Here is a 22429-nt window from a genome sequence, read left to right on the forward strand (position 1 = left end):
TTTCTGGATAGCTGAACTTGTGGAGTTTCCCAGATGGTGGTGCCTCTGTCCAGAGAGGACAGGAAAGCTCTGTGCCCCAGCATTATGCATCTTTTCATCTGTATCCTTTATAATAAACGGGTATATGTAACTGGTTCCCTGAGTTCTGTGAGACGCTCTAGCAAATTAATTGGGCCCAAAGAGGGAGCCGTGGGATCCCTGATTTATAGCTAGTCAGTCAGAAGCATAGGTGACACAGCCTGGGGCTAGCCATTGGCATCTAAAGGTGGGGGCCAGTCTTGGGGACTAAGCCCTCAACCTGTGGAATCTGATGCTATCTCTAGGTACATAGTGTCAGAACATAACTGAATTAGAGGACACCTAGCTGGTGTCCACTGCAGAATTGCTTGCTTGCTTGTTGGTTGGGGAGAAATCCCCACACATTTGGTCACAGAAATCATCTGTGTTAATTGTTGTTGAAAGAGTAGAAAAGTACTTTGTGAGTTTTGTTTTCTTTCCAAACTATGAATTGGTTTCAATGAGGTAGGGTTTGCTAGAATGGACTTGGCTCACAGAAACATGTGGTTTGGGAAGAGAAAGAATGAAAGTGACAGCAGCAGGAGGCAGACAAAATGCCTAGACAGATAGGGGCGAGTCCTCAGTGAAACCGACCTTCAAGCTGAAGACAGTTTAAAGCCTACCTACATGTCCCGGGTAAATCCATGGACTGGATTGAGAACCTGTCTTCCTGTTTGGTGCGCTTTCCTCTGATTGATCCCCGCCCCTCACCTATTTTACATATACCTACCCTTCCCTAATTGGTTTTCTACACTGTTGTGCCCACCTTTGAGTGGTGTCTTCGCTTTAACCTTTTCTGCATACTCACAAACCAATCAGCACACACGCCCCATTCTGAATCCATAAAATACCATGGACCCAGCCACACTGAGAGAGACAAACCACCCAACTGCAGGGGTGGGGGGGGGGGCCACCCCTGTGTCCCCTCTCTGCTGAAAGCTGCTCTGCTGCTCAATAAAATTCTTCCCTACCCATCCTCACCCTTCAAATTGTCAGCGTATCCTCATTCTTCGTGAATAAGGACAGGAGCTTGGGAACTGCTGAACACAGGTACAAGCCATAGCACAGGTGGGGTGAGTGGGCCTGACGCCTCAGCAGGCCCATGGCCAAGCAAAGGCCAGGTAGGGGGGCGTTGCTGGCCGTGGAGGTCCCTGATTGGCAAAGTGGCCAAGAAAAATCCTGCGTCAAAAAGGTGGGAGATGAGGAATCTTTGATTCCTGGGTGGCCATGTGGTTTCCCATTGTTTTGAGCTGCAGCTGTGCTGCAATCAGCTACTAAAGGTAAAAGTTACTGGTGGAATTCAGAGATGGATGCAACTCCCGGGGAGTTGGTTCACTGGTTGCATGAGGGTATGCAGACTAATATGAAAAAGTGAAATACTAAATTCTTTGGTGTTTATCTCTAATAGCTAAATGAAATTAAAGGAGAATGCTAGGTTAGACTTTGTCTGTCTGAGCCCAGGCCACTAGCCTCAAAGCTGACCCCCAAGGAAAAAATTATGCAAGGACAATGAAGTACCTTTACGATTGAAACTGCCTTTGCAAAACTGTAACTAAGGAAATTATGACAGTGAAAAATATCAGACCTAACCAACTCCATCTTGCTTCTAACCTCTAAACTGTCCTTGTCCATTAATGGGCATAGGCCATACTAGCCTTGGGAAGGAATTTAATTTATAGTTTAAATAATAGCCCTTCCCAAAAGCTAAACTGTTCTTGTAAAACGAATGAAAGGCCACCAGCCACCAACTACGGATGAGAGGTGCTGGAATTCTAAATGTTACCAGCCATTATTCTGGAGGTCATAAGATTTGCAACTTACATCACTATCGTGAACCTAAGATTGGCCTTTTGAGATATCTTTTCAGGTATTTGCATTTCTAACAACTGGATGGCCCCACTTGGACCTGCCAACCAGTTCTGTGGCCCCCTACCCAGGAACTGAATCAGCGTGAGAGGACAGCTTTGACTCCCTATGATTTCATTCCAGAGCCAACCAATCAGCACTCCTGATTCACAGGCCCACTACCCACCAAATTATCCTTAAAATCTCTGATCCCCGAGTCTTCTGGGAGACTGATGTGAGTAATAATAAAACTGCGCTCTCCCACACGGCTGGTTCTGCGTGAATTACTTTTTTTCTATTGCAATTTCCCTGTATTGATAAATCAGCTCTGTCTAGACAGCGGGCAAGATGAACCCACTGGGCAGTTACACAACCTGTGGTTATCAAGAAGGGTAGTCAATGTGGGGAAAGGGTAAAACTGATAAACTATTGAAACTGGAGGGTATACTGTGAAGGAACTGTCAGAGCAGTTTCTTTGGTTTTAAATGCTCAAGAGTGGAAGAGCATGTTTGGTTGAGGTAGGACCTGCAGTTCATTATTGAACAATCACAGATGGAAAGGTAGATTTCCAGACACACAGGAGGTTATTTCCAAGGGAATGGCCAGCGTGGTGGACTGGACCTGTTTACCCTGAGAAGGACACTGTCCAATTTCACCTATAAATGCCAAGTGGTGTACCCTGAAGCAGCAGCTCATTTGCTTCCTATGTAGACCATGTGGGACTGGCTTTATGATGACTGAATATGCCTATTACCCAGGTCGTGACAAATGCTGTGGCTAAGGGAGCCTCTTTTGTATGGGTACCAATGGAAACATGAGTGTAATTAACAAGAGACTGGGGAAAGGCAGAGGGGAGAGTCACAGGACTCATCCCAGGAAGGTGGAAAGTTTAAATGGTTATTGAGAAATAAGGTGAATGAAGAAAACATTGATGAGGTGAAACTAAGAGAAAAAGAAAGGAGAGTCATGGGACTCATCTAAGCAGGGTAGAGTCTTTAGAGGGCTATTAAAAAATGGGATGAATAAAGTTGAAATTGATGGGGTTAAAACAAAGGTCATCACTATAGAAGGTTGGTAGGGAGATTCTGCTGTTCTCCTAACGGTAAGGGGTTCCAAACAGGTTTGGTGTATTTATCCCAGTTAGGAGAAATTGAAAAAATGAGAGGAAGAGATTACAATGAGAAAGCTGACCAACAATTACTTGGGGCAGTGTTGAGGCAGGTTAATCAAGACAAAGATTGACAAAAGGGCCAAGGTCCCTTGGCTCAACCCTCTGCTGGGGATTCAAAGCTTTTTTCTAAGGAGAAAATGGTAAAATGGTCTGGGAGTGAAGAAGAGAAATTCTGGGACTGGGACAGAAAGTAAGGGTTGGTAGGAATACGAGATTTAGAATGTTTATAAACAGGCTTTATGTAAAGAAGTTATGTCTCCTTTACCTGAATGTTTGATGGAACTGGATATTATGTCTGGGTGGGGAACACTTCCCCTACCTAGTACTGTAAACTCAAAACCTGTTGGTAAAGTCGTAACAGAGGTTACAGTTAGGAAAGTAAGCATTGAGAAAATTAAGGTAAGTTGGTACATATGAACACACTTTACATGAAGTGGTTGTATCTCTTTCACTTGACTGATTTATGGGGATATTGTGTCTGACTGGGGAATGTTTCCCTTACCTTGTATTGTAAAACACCCTTGTAGCAATATTAATTGAACATGCTAAATGGGAAACCAGTAAGATTACCCAAGCCCACAATCTGTAGAATAGAAGCTGGAATATCAGTAGGGACAAATTCTCCATTTGCTACCCCTTTGTGAGCGTTTACTGGGGCTTACTCAGAAGTCTGTGAGCATCTCCCAGTGACAACTACTGGGACTTTGCAGTAGAGAATTTCCACTTGGGGGTATTTACTACCTTGCTATGGGACATTAACTGAAGTTAACCCCTATGACTGAAGGACATAAAATGATCTTGACACCTGAAATACCCATGCTTTCTCACATGATGTCAGAGAAACATTCAAATGGGGATGGCAGTGCCCAGAACACTTCCATAATAAAATGAAAATGGTTTATACAGGAGCATCCTCCCTGGGAAGTGCAAAGAGGAAATACTCTCATGCAGGGAGCCTCTTTTCCCCTAGGACTGACTGTGGAACTGTGTGAGGAACTGCGGGATTCTACTGACACTTGGACAGGGCCCCGTAAACAGCTCTCAACTGACCAACAAAGAGTTGCTTGGTGTGTAAATGACAGTTCCAAGGTGAACAATCTTGTTTGGAAGGATGCCACTCTTCATCAAAGAAGGTAAGATCAAATTAGCTTGGTGGCTGAATTGCATTCTGAAGAAATGAACAATAGCAAAAGCCCCTGTGTTTGATTTTTTTACTGACTCAGTGGCCTGGCCACATGGTCAGGCAGAAGGGCAGTGGAAACCTGGCCTATTTATTAAAGGGATGCCCATATGGAGAATGGCCCTATGGAAATTTGAGGAGTGCATTAAAGTAGAACATGTCAATGCCCATCAGAAGAGCTCCTTTCTTGGCTGGACATTGTGGCTCATGCCTGTAATCCCAGCGCTTTGGGAGGCCAAGGTGGGTGGATCACCTGAGGTCAGGAGTTTGAGACCACCCTGGCCGACATGGCGAAACCCCGTCTCTACTAAAAATACAAAATAATTAGCTGGGCATGGTGGTGCGCACCTGTAATGCCAGCTACTTGGGAGGCTGAGGTAAGAGAATCACTTGAACCCAGGAGGCGGAGGTTGCAGCAAGCCGAGATTGCGCCATTGCACTCCAGCCCAGGAGACAAGAGCAAAACTCTGACTTGAAAAAAAAAAAAAAAAGATCCTGGTTCAGAAAGTGATTGATATCACAAGCAGACAACCCTGGGTGCTCCCTTGAAGTGGCCACCTGGGTCCGTGAAATGAGTGGATAAACGGGTAGTGCAACAGTGCAGAGATAGGCTGCATTTAGACATGTTTCTTTTGCACCATCTTAGGCACAAAATGCCAATAAAAACTGTTCTGTCTGCCAGCAAAAGAGACAGACATTGCCCATGGTTGTGAGGCAGATTTCCCTGGTGGGAAAGCCCTGAACAACCTGGCAAGTGAGGCTGATGCTGGTAGCCCTGGGAGGCCACAAATGGGTTTTGACAGGAGTAGACACTGATTCTGGACTGGGCTTTGCTTGCCCGGTGGAAGATGTGAATGATGAGAATACCATAAAAAAGCCAGAACAGAAGATATTGCACATATTTGGAGAGCTGAACACCATTTCTTCAGGCCAAAGAACACACGGTACAGCCCATAATGTTCTAGCAGTGGGCAGAGATATTCTTCTCAGAGTAATAGTTTGCTCAGAGTGCCATAAAAGCTAGAGCAGAAGATATTGCACAGATTTGGATGGCTGTCACTTCTTCAGACCCAGGAACACATTATATAGCCTATAATGTTCAGCAATGGGCAGAGAGATATCTTCCTCAGAGTAACAGTTTGATAGAGAGTGGAACAGGCAATGAAAACACTGGTTGTCTAAAACAGAGGGAGATGAAAGCACGAAGAGCTGCCTTATTTGCCTTCGCAAGTGTGTGCTCACATTCAACATGAGTGGGGCTAAGGGAATTTCCCCACTCAGTAGATTTCTCCGCTTTTCTGAGGTATCCGGGAAGAGGAGGTGTGGAAGGATGCTGGTATGACTATGCATTTCTTGCTAAGGGAGGAGTACATTGGTATAATGATCACTCTCTATTTTTCTTTCCCACATCACCTCAACTTTTTTTTTACATTTCCCCTACCTGATGCATTGGTCCTAGGACCAGGGCTGCAACTACAAGTGCTGGAAGCAGGGGCGATTCCTAAGTAAGAAACTGTAACTATGTTTTTAAACTTTGAGTCAGAATTCCTAAGGGTCTGATTGTGGGGTGGACTCCTAAGGGGTGGCTTGTGCCTTATCCCATCTGGCAAAATTGGGGCTAACAATAAATGCAGCTATACTCCCTGGTGGTAAAAACAGCCCACTTGTTCTGCTGTGCCTATGGAACCTTACCCTATCTGAATGTCAGATACAATCAGTTTCTCTTCAAAAGTTTGGCATGTTAACTCCCTTGTTCTTTGTTCTCAATCTCAACTTCCTTGTTTTTCATGTCTCCTTGCCCCTGACTGAAGTAAACAACCTTCCCGCCAGTCTATAGTCCACAGCTGCTTCTTGCTCGTTGCCCTTAGTCACTCACTCTGCAAATTACCCCTCCTGCCATAACAGCTCTTACCCCCAAAACTGCCCTTCCTGCCAGTGTAACCCCCTCCCTGCACACTTCAAATTAGCCAACCAAGACCAGTTTCGATTGTGTGGTCCAGCTCCATCCAATGGAGACAGGACACAGTAGTAGAAACTCATTGCATTAGGAATAAAAACCCCTGCTTTCGTTTGTTCTGTGTGCTCTCGCCATTGCTCCACCCGTGAGACGCACCCTTCTATAGAAGTTAATTTGCCTTGCTGAGAAAACTTTTTGCGGGAGTGCTGATTCGATTCTTCTTTGTGGCACCGAAAATTTATTTCTAACATGAATGGGAGTGGACTGAGGGGGCAGCACTTGCTAGACTAGCATTGTTGCCTGCAATCTAGATAAGCACAGTGGCTGATTCAATTGTCCCATCCAAAGGTGGAAAAGTTTGGGAGTTTATAGAGATAAGGAAAAATAGTAGTGAGAGTAAAGAATAAATGGGTTATGAAATGAAAGAAACCCAGTATTATATTAATACCTTGAAAGAGGCTTAGAGCAAGAAATGATATCTGTCTCCTAGCTTAATTATACCAGCTGCTGTAAAGGGTGAAGCTATATGTTTGCCGAGAGCACTCTGACAAGACTGAATGGAAGCCTGCAAACCTGAGTGGCCTCGCCTTGGGAGACATTCATACAATATGATGGGCTGGACTGATTATTACTGATTGAATGAGATTCTAGTAATTTGGCGGTGTCTTTTGAGTTGTACATCCTTTTAATGTGAGGGATCCAAGACAGAGGGTGGACTGGATACTATGAAATATATATTTGGTCTTTCGTCTGTTGTCTGGCATACAACCCCTAAAATCCTCAAAAACTCCAAAGTGATGTCTTTTTGTATGCTAATGAGGTGACTGTGGTCTGGCAGCTCCTAGGTAGCTTCAGGATGGGGCTGGTCATAGGAAAGACCAAGGCAGGATGACAAGGTTGGAACATTTAGCCCTACTCCCAACCCTCCAGAGAGGGGAGAGGGGCTGAAGGTTAAGGTAATCAACAGTAGCCAGTGCTTTAATCAATCATGGCTGTGTAAAGAAGTCCCCATAAAACCCCAAAATGACAGGGTTCAAGGAGCTTCTGGATAGCTGTACATGTGGAGGTTCCTGGAGGGTGACACGCCCAGGAGGGCATGGAAGCCCCGCGTCCCTCTCTTCTCCCACACCTCACTGTATGCATCTCTTCAACTGTATCCTTTGTAATATACTTTATAATAAATCGGTAAACGTATTTCCCTGAATTCTGTGAGCTGCTCTAGCAAATTAATTGGACCCAAAGAGGGGCTGTGGGATCTTTGATTTATAGCCTGTCGGTCAGAAGCACAGGTGAAACAACCTGGGGCTTGCCATTGGCATCTGAAGGTAGGAAGAAGTCTTGGGGACTCAGCCTTCAACCTGTGGGATCTGACGCTATCTCCAGGTAGATAGTGTCAGAATAGAACTGAATTAGAGGACACACAGCTGGTGTCCACTGAATTGCTTGCTTGCTTGTTCATTGGGAGAAATCCCCACACATTTGGTCACAGAGGTCATCTGTTTAGACTCTTGTTGAATGAGAGAATAGAAAAAGCACTTTGGGTTTGTGTGTGATTTTTTTTCTTTTTTCTACCCTCAATTGGCATTGTTACCGATCATGGGTTCTTGGACTCTCAATGCAATAGAAATTGATATGAGGCCAAAAGCGCTTTCATAGACAAAGCTTCACTGGAGCTTATGCCCAAACAAAAGGGAGGCAGCACAAGAGAGAGAGAATTCCCGGGCTTCCTCCTGAAAAGAGTCATAGGGCTTTCTTATTAGGCAAAGTGCAGGAACTGGTAACAGGGGAAGGGTATGGCAGGCTGGGCTGAGCAAAGCAGGTCAGCAGATCTGGTTGCTATGGTTATCTTGAGTAATGGGCCATCTGGTGGTGTGGCCTGTGGCAACAAGGCTGTAAATCAATTGTTCAGCATTCCTTCCTGAGGCAATCTTACTTATCTCATAAGGCCAATTCCTGGAATTCTTTAAGAACTATTAGCATTTGAGGTAGTGGTGTGGGTTTTGTGATCAGTGGGAGTGCTCTAGTGGAGGTGAGCTGAAGCCAAGCCTGTCTCTACTCTTTCTCTGTGTCAATGAAGTGGGGTTTGCTGGAATGGCTCTGGTTCAGGTTCACGGAAACATGTGGTTTGGTAAGACAAAGGATGAAAGGGTTGGGAGATGAGGAACCTTTAATTCCTGGGTGGTCACCCACAGTTTGGAGCAGCAGCTGTGCTGCAATCGGTTACTGAAGGTGAAGTTACTAGCGGAATTTAGAGATGGATCCAACTCCTGGGGAGTTGGTTTACTGGATGCACAAGGAAATGCAAACTAATAAGAAAATGCCCTTTGAGTTTGTGTATGTGTTTTTCAACTCACCAAGTCCATTTCTGTTTTGTCATTAGTCTTTTCTTAAAAGCGTTTGAAATGCTTGTTCCCCGGTGCCATAAAGAAATACCACTTGAACATAAATTTAATTTACTCAGCAAGGCCATTTTTACTTCCTGCAGAAAGGGTACACTCGCCAGCAGTTTTGCCACAAGAGTACACTGAACAAAGGAGACAGGGTCATTTATAAGCTGACGTGTCCACCCTACTGCTGTGTCCGGTTTCCATTGGCTGGAACGGGACCTCACATTCTGTATTTGTCCCGATTGGCTAGCAACTTAGAACTTTTTAAAAAAGGCAAAGGCAGAGGAGAACAAAGGAAGGAGGAAGTAACTTGTGGAATGCTGAGAAAAGTAAAAACCTTCAAATAAGGAAGAGGAACAGGCTATGACCCAATGCTTGCTTGCACCAGTATAAGCATGCCAGGGCAAATATTTAGGCTAAATTGTGGGAGCTAAGAACATAAAGTACATTGATTTCTTTATCACGGCTAGCAGATATTTAAGAATGTTAGCACAGGTCTTTGAATAAATTTCACTTCTAAGAGAAGTTACTATTTATTCCTAATTAAATGGGGAGGAAAGTCTTCGAAGAGGAACCTCTGCTTTACTTTTTACAAAAGCTGATAACTTTTCTGTGTTATTATAAATTTACAAACTTCAGACTGTATTTTCTGCTGTTTTTAAAAGTAATTCTTGAGAGAAACGCTCCCATTGCTTGCTGAGAAACCAGCTCTTCAGAACAAGGAGAGGTTTTTCTTCACACTCTGATTAAGGGTGGGACACCCACGATCAGAGCTGCTTGTGGCAGGCGGTGAGGGCCTGAGAACAGTGTGACTGGAAACAAGGCTGTGGCCAGACACCACTTCCTGGAGAGGGCAGGGGGCTCAGTGAGCCTTGAACAAACCATAGCTTTGAGTAACTGCACTGTGCCTCACTCCTCCTAAAGATAACCACTGGCTTGGGTGTATGTTGAACTGGACAAGGCTTACTTACCACTGCCCCTGATTTAAAGAAATAATTATCTTTTGAATATGATATTCTAATGTGTACTAAATTAGTCATGTCTTCTCTTTCTGCATACCAGCCTCCCAATGCCCTGAGCTCCTGATTGGTTAGTGAGAGTACTTAAAAGGCCAATTGCAGCCAGTTTAAACACTAGTTTGGATAGCCTAAAATAATTTCTAGATGAAGCACATGGCTTCAGGAATGACTAAGCTGTCCTGTGTCCTCTGGGTTCTGGCTCTGAGGGAAATTGATAAGGGACCCTAATTCTAACCCCAACAATCCATGTGAGTCAGGAAAGCTCTCATGTCCCCCTGCTATGTATAGCCCACCATGGATTGCCAAAATAAATGTCCACATGCCTGCCCTTTGATCATGGTATCTCCTCTGCCAGGTAAGTATGTGCCTGCCCTTTGAAACACTCTCACTGAACCACTCCAGATGAATTTTGGGGCCAGATTAAAAAACACACTTGATACACAAATCCATCTCAAAAGCAGGAAAATTAATACAAGACAGAACTTCAATTGTAGGACATAACTCTAACACCTCAAGGAAGTAAATCCTAAGGGTGACAGCAGAACACTTAGGAGATCAATATTTGGCAGATGATACAGGAATCAACTAGAACTGTTACGCCAAGAGCATTTGGACTTGGACAATAGAAGGGGAACCTTGAAGAGACGGATGGGCAAGATGAATGAGAACCAAAGAAAACTACTGGTGATTTCAATGAGAAAAGTCCAAAGGGGCCACTTTTACAGATACTTGTAACATACTTTATTAATCTAGTATTCCCTGACATTTACTCTTTTTACCAATTGTAACAATATTTCCTAATTTCTTAGAAGAATGAAAATAAAATTTACATATATTTCAATTGGGGAACTCAAAATCACTGAATCCTAAAGAATTTATACTGCCATTGTCGGAATAATAGTTTGCTTAACAAAGTCCAGAGTTTTCAAAGATAGAAAAAAACTGGACTTGACTTCTTCCATGGTCAGTTTCTGCTACCTCAAGTCTAGAACAGGATACACAAATACATAAATCAGAACAGGAAACCCTATCTGAACAAAGTTAAAAATACTTAAAACATGACCCTATTGTGAGTACCATAAGGTACCCTTATTGACCTCCTAGAACAACCAATAATTTCTTTCTAAGGCAGAGAATGAGGTCATTTTAAAGCTAATTTACTAATTGTATTCCTCTAGGCAAGCTATTTAACCTCTTTGAGCCTCAATTTCCTCCCGTGTAAAATGGGACTCCCACCACACATCTCTAGGGTTCTTAGGCATAAAATGCTCTATCCCATACCTGGCACAAAACTGTCACTTGCTAGGTTATGTTCTCCTCTCTTTCCTTCCATTTGCTTTCACAAAGCCTTTCAGAACCACTTTGAGTCACTGTTTCTGCCCTTCTCTAATTCACAGAGCATTTGAAATCTGTATCACATATCACATATTAATCTAAATTCTTGGCTTGCTTGTGGAATCTGCTCAATTTCCAGAGACCCTCAATTAGCTTGTGACTAAACATCCTACTTCTGTGACCTCCACATGCTGCTAGGAACATAGTAGAAACTCCAATAAATATTTGTTGAATGAATTACACTGTTTAACAAAAATAGACCTAAAAACCAAAATAGTGTAAGAACTGGCAAAACTTACACCTATCCAGGTATGCTTGTCCAATAAACAATCAGTGGACTGACAACGGTTTTTAAGCAGTACTTCTGACTCTTCCTTTGTTTCAATGGTTGATTGACATCTGTGATAGCCAGTTTCCAAGATGGCTCCCAGTGATCATCACCTCCTGATATTTACCCGTTCCACACTGATGCAGGGCTGGCTCTGTGTGACCAATAGAATACTGCAGAAGTGACACTGTTGACTTCAGAGGCTAGATCACAAAAAGGCATTGCAGCTATGGACTTGTTCTTGAATTAGTTGCTTTGAGGTGAGCCAATCACCATCCTGTGAGGACAGATGGCTGTGTGACCTTGGGCAACTTATGAGATCTTTCTGAGTTTCAGTTTTCCTCACCTTTAAAATGAGACATTTCACAGGGTGTTGTGAAAACCAAATAAGACTTGGATGTAAGGCACATAGCGAGATATCTGGCACATAGTAAGCTCTCATGAAATGTGGCTAATGAATGATGGTAGTGATAGTAGAAGCTGTAGTACCAGCAATTGATTAGATGTGAGATGTGAAAGAAAGAGGAATTAAGGATGATTCCTAAGTTTTTGGCTTGAATAACTGAAGGAGTGATGGTATCATTTACTGAGTTTGGAGACAATGGAGGAAAACAAGAGCGTTCTTTTTTCGGACCAAAGACGCTTATGCCTGAACAGATAATATTACAACTATCTTTCAATCACTTAGAAATAGCATTCCATTTCTGTTCTTCTCTAAATTAATTAAAACTGTTTTTTTGTTCTATGTAATTCCTTCCTGGAACATGATACACTACGGAAGTAAAAGTGATGGGAATTCTAAAAGCCAAACTACTCTGTAATGAATGGCCATGTAACCCTGGATGAGTCACTGTTCTTAAGTAAATGGTGGCAAGGCAAAGATGAACAGCAGCAGAACACAATCTGGACACTTTAGGCAGTTCTCACTTTTGTTTTGGAGAGAAATATTAGCAAACATCATAGAGAATTTATGAAATAAACATGAAATAAGGTAAGCATCGGGGGTTTATGAGAAATGGCAAGGTACTTCTGTAAATTTTAAGTGAAGATTTACTGATAACTAAAATGCTCAGGTTTGATGAAATTAGATTTCTGTTCTCTTTTTCAGACTCCCACTGGTTTAACTACTCAAGGATGAGAGGGAGTGCTTGATGCAAGTCTTCCTCCCCAGATGTACACACTTAGCTTTCATTTAGTTAGTAGGTCACAGACTGATTCGACAATCCTGAACAAAAAAATTGGTTTCACAATTCTATTTTTTATTTTTAAAATTTTTATTGTTTTAGACTAGTCATGGTTTCACAATTCTTTATAACTATTCATTTGATCTGAGGCATACTTGGCACTTCCCAGGATTTGCCAAATCCATTATGAAATGCCCCAAACAGTGTATTATGTTGACAAATGGAGATAGTGCAGGGCAATTAGAAACAGAGTGGGTTAACTCATTAGTAACCAAACTGGGACCCAACCCTGGGTGCAGTCTGTGCTTACAGTGAGTTCCTCTGGGCCTTAGCTTCTTCAACTTTAAAACAAAGGGTCTCAGTCCACAGATGATCATGAAGTTCTATTTTAGCTCTATAATATTTGATTCTAGTAAGTTATAAGAAAACTTTGAGTTTTGTTTCTATTTTTGATAAAGATGGATTGCAAATAAGCCATCCACAAACAATTTTACAGACGAGTTTGCACCAATATTTGTATTGGGTTACTACAGAGTGGCTCCTTCTATCACTGTGTCATATAAAACTGGCCATGGGGGATTAAACCTGTGAACTTAACTTCAGTCAATCGTGCAAACAAAGGTTACTGGAGTGTAACTAGTTCATGAAATAATCATAAGGAAGTATAATACGTATATTGTTCACCAACTTCCTCCCACTACAGAAATAGAGAAATGAGGGTTTTTTGAGGAGGCAGTTGCCACATTGACCATAACTATTGAATTTCTTCAATATTCTGTTTAATTTCCCCTTTTCTTCCCACTGTAGTTGGTGTCATGCAAGAATCTATTCACACTGACTAAAGATATTGGAAGAGTGAAGATCAGAGAATTTTAAGTCTGAAATTTGGCATCACTGCCCTGAACAATATAACCTTAGTTGGCATAAACTACTCATACAGGTAAGAGTGATTATTATTCATTTTTAGCTTAAAAATTAAACTCTATAAAAATAAACAGGACCTAATGGTTTAAATTTTGAAAGCTGATCATTAAGAAAGGCAGTCAGCATATTAACTATGTAGACAGTCATTAGTAACTGAAGTTAAGAGTTGTAGAACTTTTTTCATTTGTCAAATTAGCAGAGACAAAATGTATGCATGAGTGACTTGAGACAGACATTCTCCTGAGGGGAATATAGACTTAGAGACATTTTCTGGAGACCAGTTTTGCATCTGTAACATGTAATTTTTATTTGATTTCTTAATAGTACTTTCCAAATTTTGGAAAATAGTTATCTAGTAGTTTTATGATCCAAGTTTATTTTTGAAGGAGATGTACATAGTAGATACAAGTTTGGGAAGGTAAAGATGGTGACCTAGTTGTTGACTGCTACACTGAGAGTCCTACAGAGACTCAACTTCTGTCTGATAAAGCTAGCCTCTGCAGAAGTCTATGTCCCTTTTGTTTGGAAGCATTTAATATTCATACAGAAGCACCATTACCTTTGCAGTTTTTAGTATACTATGCATTATCTGCACAAGGTAGGAGCTACTGCTTTTCTTTAACAGCATCATAAAAGGAAGCTCCAATCCTTATATAAAATCAAAACCTACTGTGAGCAGATAATTTTTTCTTAAATAAACTGGCTCATTTCACTGTCTGACTGATTTTTGAACTGGTGAAGTTACAGATTAGGTTTTATATATTTATACCAGGGTCTACATTAACTGAAACCAGATTATAATTCATCAGGTTCCACTAGATTCAGATACAAACTTACAATGACGCATATGGACTGTTTTCTAAATAAAAATAGCAAAGAAATAAAATTATAAAGACAATGGTAAACATTAATTAAGAATCTTGTTATTTAAACCCACAGACACTGCACAGTCCTCAAGTTTTCAAGACTTTGGGTGTGGATTGGTTTAAAAAGTTATTATAAAATTATAATATCATATTTGAAAAAAAACCCCAATTTCTGTAATCCAAGATGCAGAAAATAAATCAAACCATAATTCTGAAGGGGGTAGAGAGTAAAATTGCCCTGAGGGGCTAGGGGGATATAAGAATTTCAAAGGGCTGTGTATGGTACAGTTTTTATGTTTATCAAAAGAGAACATGATTAAAAAGAAGATTGAGAAACCTTGCTCTAGATCATGAAAGAGTGGAGAATGTGGTGCTCAGAAGGCTATGGTGAAGAACACAGAGAATATGGCACATTCTGAATAGAGATCATGGTTCTTATTTGACCAGAATCCAGTAACTTTTGTTATTCTCACCTGAAAGAAGTGAGGAAATAAGGAGAAAAATAAGAATAAAAGCAGTTTGTATATGATTCTTCAGTACTTCATGTGTACCCTTTGAAGCGAGAAAGATTTAAATATGAGACAGAAAAAAGTAAAAACCAGCATTTATGTTGTGATTAAAACACCATATCCTTTAAAAAAAATCTTCTGAAAAACTCAGATACCAAATTACACACAAGGACACTCTAACCAACAAGCATAGCAGCTACAGTTTTTTTTTGTTTGTTTTTGAGACAGGGTCTCTTTCTGTTACCCAGCCTGGAGTGCAGTAGAATGATCATAGCTCACTGCAGCCTTGAACTCCTAGGCTCAACTGATCCTCAAATCTCAGCCTCCCAAGTAGCTGGGACTCCAGGCACATGCCAGGATGCCTGGCTAATTTTTCTGTAGAGACATGGTTTCACCATGTTGCCCAGGCTGGCCTTGGCCTCCCAAAGTGCTGGGATAACAGGCATGAGCCACCATACCCGGTCTAGTTTTTGTATTTTTTATAGAGACAGGGTCTCGCTATGTTGTCCAGGGTGTTCTTGAAATCCTGGTCTCAAGCACTCCTCCCACCTTAGCCTCCCAAAGTGCTGAGATTACAGGTGCAGAGCCACCACATCTGGCTGTAACTACAGTTTTGACATACATGTGTAAACTTTTATTGAAGTATGACAGTTTAACATTAAATATTTGAAAGGACATTTTAAATATTCTTTGGTAATGACCCTGGGATTTTGGAGTCTGTCCTTGGTTGCTACACTTCTGTTCAATTCAGGATCTTGCCTGAATTTTTGTTCATGTGGAATTGAGTTAACTTCTGAAATATGAAAAGAGACTCTTCTAATAGTATTAGGTTATAAAGGATGTTTTAGCCTAGCCACAAAAAGACACCATTTTGAAAACTATATATAAGTAATGTGGTAATTAAAAACCAGTCAACTCTCTATTATTGTGGCCACAAAATACTTCTGTAATACTTTGGCCAACATGAATTGGTTACATGTGCCTTAAAATTTTTTAAATTGTATTTCTAGGAAAAATCAATCATCACTTACAAATTGTTTTACAATCTAAGAATTATACATTTCTCTAAGTAAAATTATAAATCCCAGGCATGTAACTATTCACATCAAATTTTGTTTTTCAGACAAAGGCATTATCCATCACAATAAGTAACTTTTTGTCTTTATTTCAACCGGACAATCGTGATTGGAAAAGGTAAGAAGCCATCTATACTTTCCCGTTCCATCCAATACATTTTTGTTACTATTTTATTTAATTCAATGTTTTTTTTTAAAAAACTATTCAGCTTAAATACTGTACCAAAAATAATTTTAACATTAAATATCTGCAATTCTATTCTAGCTCCTGTGACAAAATTCAAGAAAACCTGACATAAATGAACAACAACACAACATGTATTCAACCATCTATGATCTCTTCCATGGCTTTACCAATCATTTACATCCTCCTTTGTATTGTTGGTGTTTTTGGAAACACTCTCTCTCAATGGATATTTTTAACAAAAATAGGTAAAAAAACATCAACGCACATCTACCTGTCACACCTTGTGACTGCAAACTTACTTGTGTGCAGTGCCATGCCTTTCATGAGTATCTATTTCCTGAAAGGTTTCCAATGGGAATATCAATCTGCTCAATGCAGAGTGGTCAATTTTCTGGGAACTCTATCCATGCATGTAAGTATGTTTGTCAGTCTCTTAATTTTAAGTTGGATTGCCATAAGCCGCTATGCTACCTTAATGCAAAAGGATTCCTCGCAAGAGACTACTTCATGCTATGAGAAAATATTTTATGGCCATTTACTGAAAAAATTTCGCCAGCCCAACTTTGCTAGAAAACTATGCATTTACATATGGGGAGTTGTACTGGGCATAATCATTCCAGTTACCGTATACTACTCAGTCATAGAGGCTACAGAAGGAGAAGAGAGCCTATGCTACAATCGGCAGATGGAACTAGGAGCCATGATCTCTCAGATTGCAGGACTCATTGGAACCACATTTATTGGATTTTCCTTTTTAGTAGTACTAACATCATACTACTCTTTTGTAAGCCATCTGAGAAAAATAAGAACCTGTACGTCCATTATGGAGAAAGATTTGACTTACAGTTCTGTGAAAAGACATCTTTTGGTCATCCAGATTCTACTAATAGTTTGCTTCCTTCCTTATAGTATTTTTAAACCCATTTTTTATGTTCTACACCAAAGAGATAACTGTCAGCAATTGAATTATTTAATAGAAACAAAAAATATCCTCACCTGTCTTGCTTCGGCCAGAAGTAGCACAGACCCCATTATATTTCTTTTATTAGATAAAACATTCAAGAAGACACTATATAATCTCTTTACAAAGTCTAATTCAGCACATATGCAATCATATGGTTGACTTTTGAATGGAAAACCCCACAATATTAAGAAAAGCATTCATGTGACTTTATTAGGGACACTAAACTACATCATTAACATGTCACAGCTTGGTTGACAATAATCACCAAGAAAATCTCTTTGGTTTTTAAAAATAAACATATATTCATAAAACTCAAAAAACAGTTATACTGAACGTTGAGATGGCAGAAACTTTCAGAAGCAAAAATTAAGCATATTGAAAGGATCCCACTCATATGAAACTAACAGGCTGTTTTCTGTTTAAACTCAACTGTGAGTGCTTCTGTTCAGAACACGTTATTTCATGACTAGGATAAAGAAGCAAATGGTTTATGACTTGTCTGCTTTCTGGTAGTTAGAATACAAGGGTCAATCTATGGCTAGTGTTTATTGGTAATTTAAAAATCTTTAAAAATAAGTAGCTGGGCACAGTGGCTTACGCCTGTAATCCCAGCACTTTGGGAGGCTGAGGTGGGTGGATCATTTTGAGGTCAGGAGTTCAAGACCAGCCTGGGCAACATGGTGAAACCCTGTCTCTACTAAAAATACAAAAATCAGCTGGACATGGTGGTAGGCGCCTGTAATCCCAGCTACTCGGGAGGCTGAGGCAGGAGAATCGCTTGAGCCCGGGACGGAGGTTGCAGTGAGCGGAGATCGTGCCACTGCACTACAGCCCGGGAGGCAGAGCGAGACTCTGTCTCATAAAACAAAACAAAAAAATAAAAATAAGTAAAAAAATAAATAAGAAATATCCTCATTCACGTTTTACCTAAATGCATGAATAATACAGTGAAAAAAATCCAAGGTTTTATAAACATATTATTTATTTGAAATTATCTGGCTCATGTTATTGGGGAGAAGCAATATTCATTGACTATATTTTTAAAGCAGATGATACTTATAAAAATGCTTAAATATTTGGATTAGGCTTTGTCAAAGTAAAAAGCTATGTCATTATATGCCCATCTTCATCACATTGTGCATATTTTCTTCTGTATTCAATATAAATAATGTTATTAGTGACAAACAGTACCTGGCAGTTAATTTTTTGTGAAATAAATGAATGAATAATAAGTGAGTGTAATAGTATTGCAGTTAAGAGATTGATCTCTGAAGTTATACTTCTTGGGTTCAGTCTGGCTCTACTTTTTATTTAGCTGGACAATCTTAGGCAAATTAACTTATCCTCTGTATGTGTTAATTTCTTCATTTGTAGAGCAGAAAATACTTATTTACAGATCCTATTATTAAATCAGCTGTTACTACTATGAGTAGCTAACGCTTAGTAAGCACTTGCTGTTTGCCAAGCATTCTACTTATATGCTTTACATATATTATTTTAATCACCACAACTCTAAAGTATACTAATTTACTGATGAAAATATTGAAGTGGGCTGGGTGCGGTGGCTCATGCCTGTAATCCCAGCACTCTGGGAGGCCGAGGTGGGCAGATCACCTGAGGTCAGGAGTTCGAGACTAGCCTGGCCAACATGGCGAAACCCACCTCTACTAAAAATACAAAAATTAGCTGGGCGTGGTGGTGCGTGCCTGTAGTCCCAGCTACTCGGGAGGCTGAGGCAGGAGAATCACTTGAACTCGGGAGGCTGAGGCAGGAGAATCACTTGAACTCAGGAGGCGGAGATTGCAGTGAGCCAAGATCATGCCATTGCACTCCAGCCTGGGCGACAGAGTGAGACTCTGTCTCAAAAAAAAAAAAAAAAAAAAATATATATATATATATATATATATATATATATATATATATATATATATATGTATGTATGTATGTATATGTGCATAGTTAAGTAAATCACCCCAATTTTTTCTAATATTTAAGTGAACATTTAAAGATAAGCATTTCTTAATGTTAATTTCTTTTCTTCCATGTAATCTTGTCAGTAGACAAATGATGGTGACTATATTCTGTAATAAGTACATATATTATGATTAAAAAAAAAAAGCGTGTTCTATCTGCCCAAAGAGATCATAAGCACTTTGGAGCTATAAACTTCTTGTCTATTTCTACTTCCATGGTACTGGTATTCTCTTCTCAGATAACCAAACAAAAACAGCTGAATAAAATCAACCATTAATAGTAACTTGCCACTTTGTTAGAGACTGCTTAAAGACTCATTTTTTTCTTCACATAGTAATTACTTCAGTGTCCAAAATGAAGTTTAAAGTAAGTTCACATAATCCTTCCAAGGCTTTAATCTCATAGCATGCTTTGTTCCTGAGTTAGAGCTGTAAAAGCAATTCACAGTACATTGCCCAAGAGCCATGTGTTCAAAAATCACCAGAGGTTATTCCGGGGGCAAAACAAACAAACAAACAAACAAACAAAAAACCACACACACACACACACAAAAACCCAGTAAATTTTTTTTTTCCTTTTCTACTTTGATGCTTAACTGAGACATGAAAATGTTCTGAGAAAAGTCTGAACACATTCTGGCTTCAATATTTACAGTGAGTATCAATTCGTTTATAGTAGTAATTGGATTTTTGGCTCATTAATGTGCAGAGACAAAGGAGACTTGGGAACTTGAGGTGACCTCCCTGAATGCTAGCTGTAAATGGAAGTGTCCAATCTAGTGACTTCTAGACATGCAAATCATAGAGTAAACTCAAAGTCCATCAGGGAGAGTTCCTGAGATGCACAGATTTCTCCACAGTTACAAAAGTAGTTTTATTCTTTTTATGAGATGGGGTCTCACTCTGTCACCCAAGCTGGAGTGCAGTGGCGTGATCTGGCTCACTGCAACCTCCGCCCCCCCCGGGGTCAAGTGATTCTCCTACCTCAGCCTTCTGAATAGCTGGGACCACAGGTGCCCACCATCATGCCCGGCTAATTTTTGTTATTTTTTTGTAGAGACGGGGTTTCGCCATGTTACCCAGGTTGGTCTCGAATTCCTGAGCTCAAGTAATCTGCCCGTCTTGGCCTCCCAAAGTGTTGGGATTACAGGGGCAAGCCATTGTGCCCAGCCTAAGTAGTTTTATTCTTACATGAGTTTTGAGACCAAAACTCATCCGACTAAGACAGTAATGTTTAACATAAGCTATACTGCATGTAATAATCTCACTGGACTTAGGAGTTTTAAAAAAATACAACTTCCAGTCAGGGACAGTGGCTCATGCCTGTAAACCCAGCACTTCAGGGGGCTGAGGTGGGGGGATCACTTGAGCCCAGGAGTTTGAGACCAACCTGATCAACATAGTGAGACCACGTCTCTACAAAAAATAGAAAAATTAGCTGGACATGGTGGCACATGTCTCTAGTCCTAGCTACTTGGGAGGCTGAGGGGGGAGGATCTGTTGAGCCCAGGAGGTTGAGGCTGAAGTGAGCCATGATTGCGCCACTGCATTCCTGCCTGGGTGACAAAGCGAGACCCTGTCTCAAAAACAAAAACAAAAAACCCAAAAAATATAACTTCTAAAAATAATTATTTAAAAAACAATCACTTTACAGCTCTACCACTACTTTAAACAAAACATATTTCTAGAGATTCTTACATTTAAAAAGGCAGGAAAAGAGATATGCAATTTCTCTTTAAGTTACTCATTCTGATAAACTCACATTTTAATTTCCTATACTGAAGAATGAACTATATACTCAGCTCATTATCATCATGGATATCTTTACACCATAGATGCTTTCCTAAACAGTTGATTTTAAATCATGTTGAATTTTTTTATGTAATTGAAGAACTGGCTATTTAATGGCATAGTAAGTATTTTACTTACAATATCACTTCTGTTTTTGGAGACAGGGTCTGTCTCTGTCGTCCAGGCTGGAGTACAGTGGTGATCATAGCTCACTGCAGCTTCAAACTCTTGGGCTCAGGTGATCTCACCACCTCAGCCTCCTGAGTAGCTAGGACTACAGGTGTGTGCCATCATGCCTGGCTAATTTTTGTATTTTTTTTTTTTTTTTGTAGAGATGTGCTCTTGCTATGTTGCCCAGGCTGGTCTTGAACTCCTGGGCTCAAGCGATCCTCCTGCTTCAGCCTCCCAAAGTGCTGAGATTATAGGTGCAAGCCACTGTGCCTGGTTTTAAAATCACCTTCAAAACTTACCCTATTTTAAAGTTTGGATTTCAAAAAAACAGTGTTTTTAATGTGTCTGTGTGAGTTACAGTCAAACACAAATTTGGGGTTTCAGGAATCTCAAATTTTGACTCAAAGGCCAACAAGATTTTATCTTAAACTGTAGAAAACAGGCATACACATACTCTCATTAAGGCAGCTTTCAAACTATAATCAGGAACACAAACCATTAAGACTAGACAAACAAAATTTAGGATAAACAACTTAACAGGGAAGTAAGTTTCTACTCCCTGGATAGAAGAGGAAGATGGCCCACTATGTTCAATTTGCTGAGGACTCTAGGCCTATCACTGGCCTTGTGCTCTGTCAGGGTGGGAGTTACGGGCAAATCTGGGAAGACAAGGTGAAAGGAAATCCTGCTGGCAAACCACAAAGGGAGAACAGAGGGAACACTGGTAATCTGCTAAGCATAAGCATTTCAATCCAGCAGCCTAATGCCACAAACCTTCCTCTGATGGCCCCTACACTCAAATGGAATTGATAACACTGGGAAGAGTTACTACAGCTATAGTTGCACCTGACAGAAAAACCTCTGGCTATATCATACACGCTACTCCTGGCTCAGAAGGAGAGGAACAGTAAAAGGATTCACTTCTAATAAGCAAAAGAATTTTTTTTTTTTTTGAGATGGAGTCTCACTCTGTTGCCCAGGCTGGAGTGCAGTGATACAATCACAGCTCATTACAGCTTTAACCTCCTGGGCTCAAGCAATCCTCCTGCCTCAGCCTCCCGAATAGCTAGGACCACAGGTTTGTGCCAACACACCTGGCTAATTTTTATTTTTTGATATAGATAGGGTCTTACTGGCCAGGCGTGGTGGCTCACGAGGTCAGGAGTTCGAGATCAGCCTGGCCAACATGGTGAAACCCTGTCTCTACTAAAAAAAAATATATAAAAAATTAGCCGAGCGTAGTGGCAGGCGCCTGTAATCTCAGCTACTCAGGAGGCTGAGGCAGGAGAATTGCTTGAATGTGGGAGGTGGAGGTTGCAGTGAGCTGAGACCGTGCCACTGCACTCCAAGCTGGGCAACAGAGCGAGATTCCATCTCAAAAAAAAAAAAAAAGGAGAGAGAGAGATAGGGTCTTACTATGTTGCTCAGGCTGAGAAACTTAAAACCAAGGAGTTGATTTCTTTTTTTGTAGGAGTAGGCTGGGCAAAGAGAAGTATAGCAGTTAG

At 40.6% G+C, this 22429-nt stretch overlaps 2 protein-coding genes across 18 annotated transcripts in view; one reads left to right on the plus strand and one right to left on the minus strand.

Moving 5' to 3' along the window:
* CASK (calcium/calmodulin dependent serine protein kinase) overlaps positions 1-22429 on the minus strand; it is a 412700-nt gene that overhangs the window by 198798 nt on the left and 191473 nt on the right. The gene's annotated exons all lie outside the window — the stretch shown is intronic.
* On the plus strand, positions 13295-19246 carry GPR82 (G protein-coupled receptor 82). The gene is made up of 3 exons (XM_004064026.4): positions 13295-13403; positions 15886-15956; positions 16104-19246. The coding sequence occupies exon 3, from the start codon at positions 16138-16140 to the stop codon at positions 17146-17148; it is 1011 nt and encodes a 336-aa protein (XP_004064074.1). The 5' UTR covers positions 13295-13403; positions 15886-15956; positions 16104-16137; the 3' UTR covers positions 17149-19246.

This window comes from Gorilla gorilla, chromosome X (genome assembly GCF_029281585.2).
Source record: "Gorilla gorilla gorilla isolate KB3781 chromosome X, NHGRI_mGorGor1-v2.1_pri, whole genome shotgun sequence".
NCBI classification, from domain to species: Eukaryota; Metazoa; Chordata; class Mammalia; order Primates; family Hominidae; genus Gorilla; species Gorilla gorilla.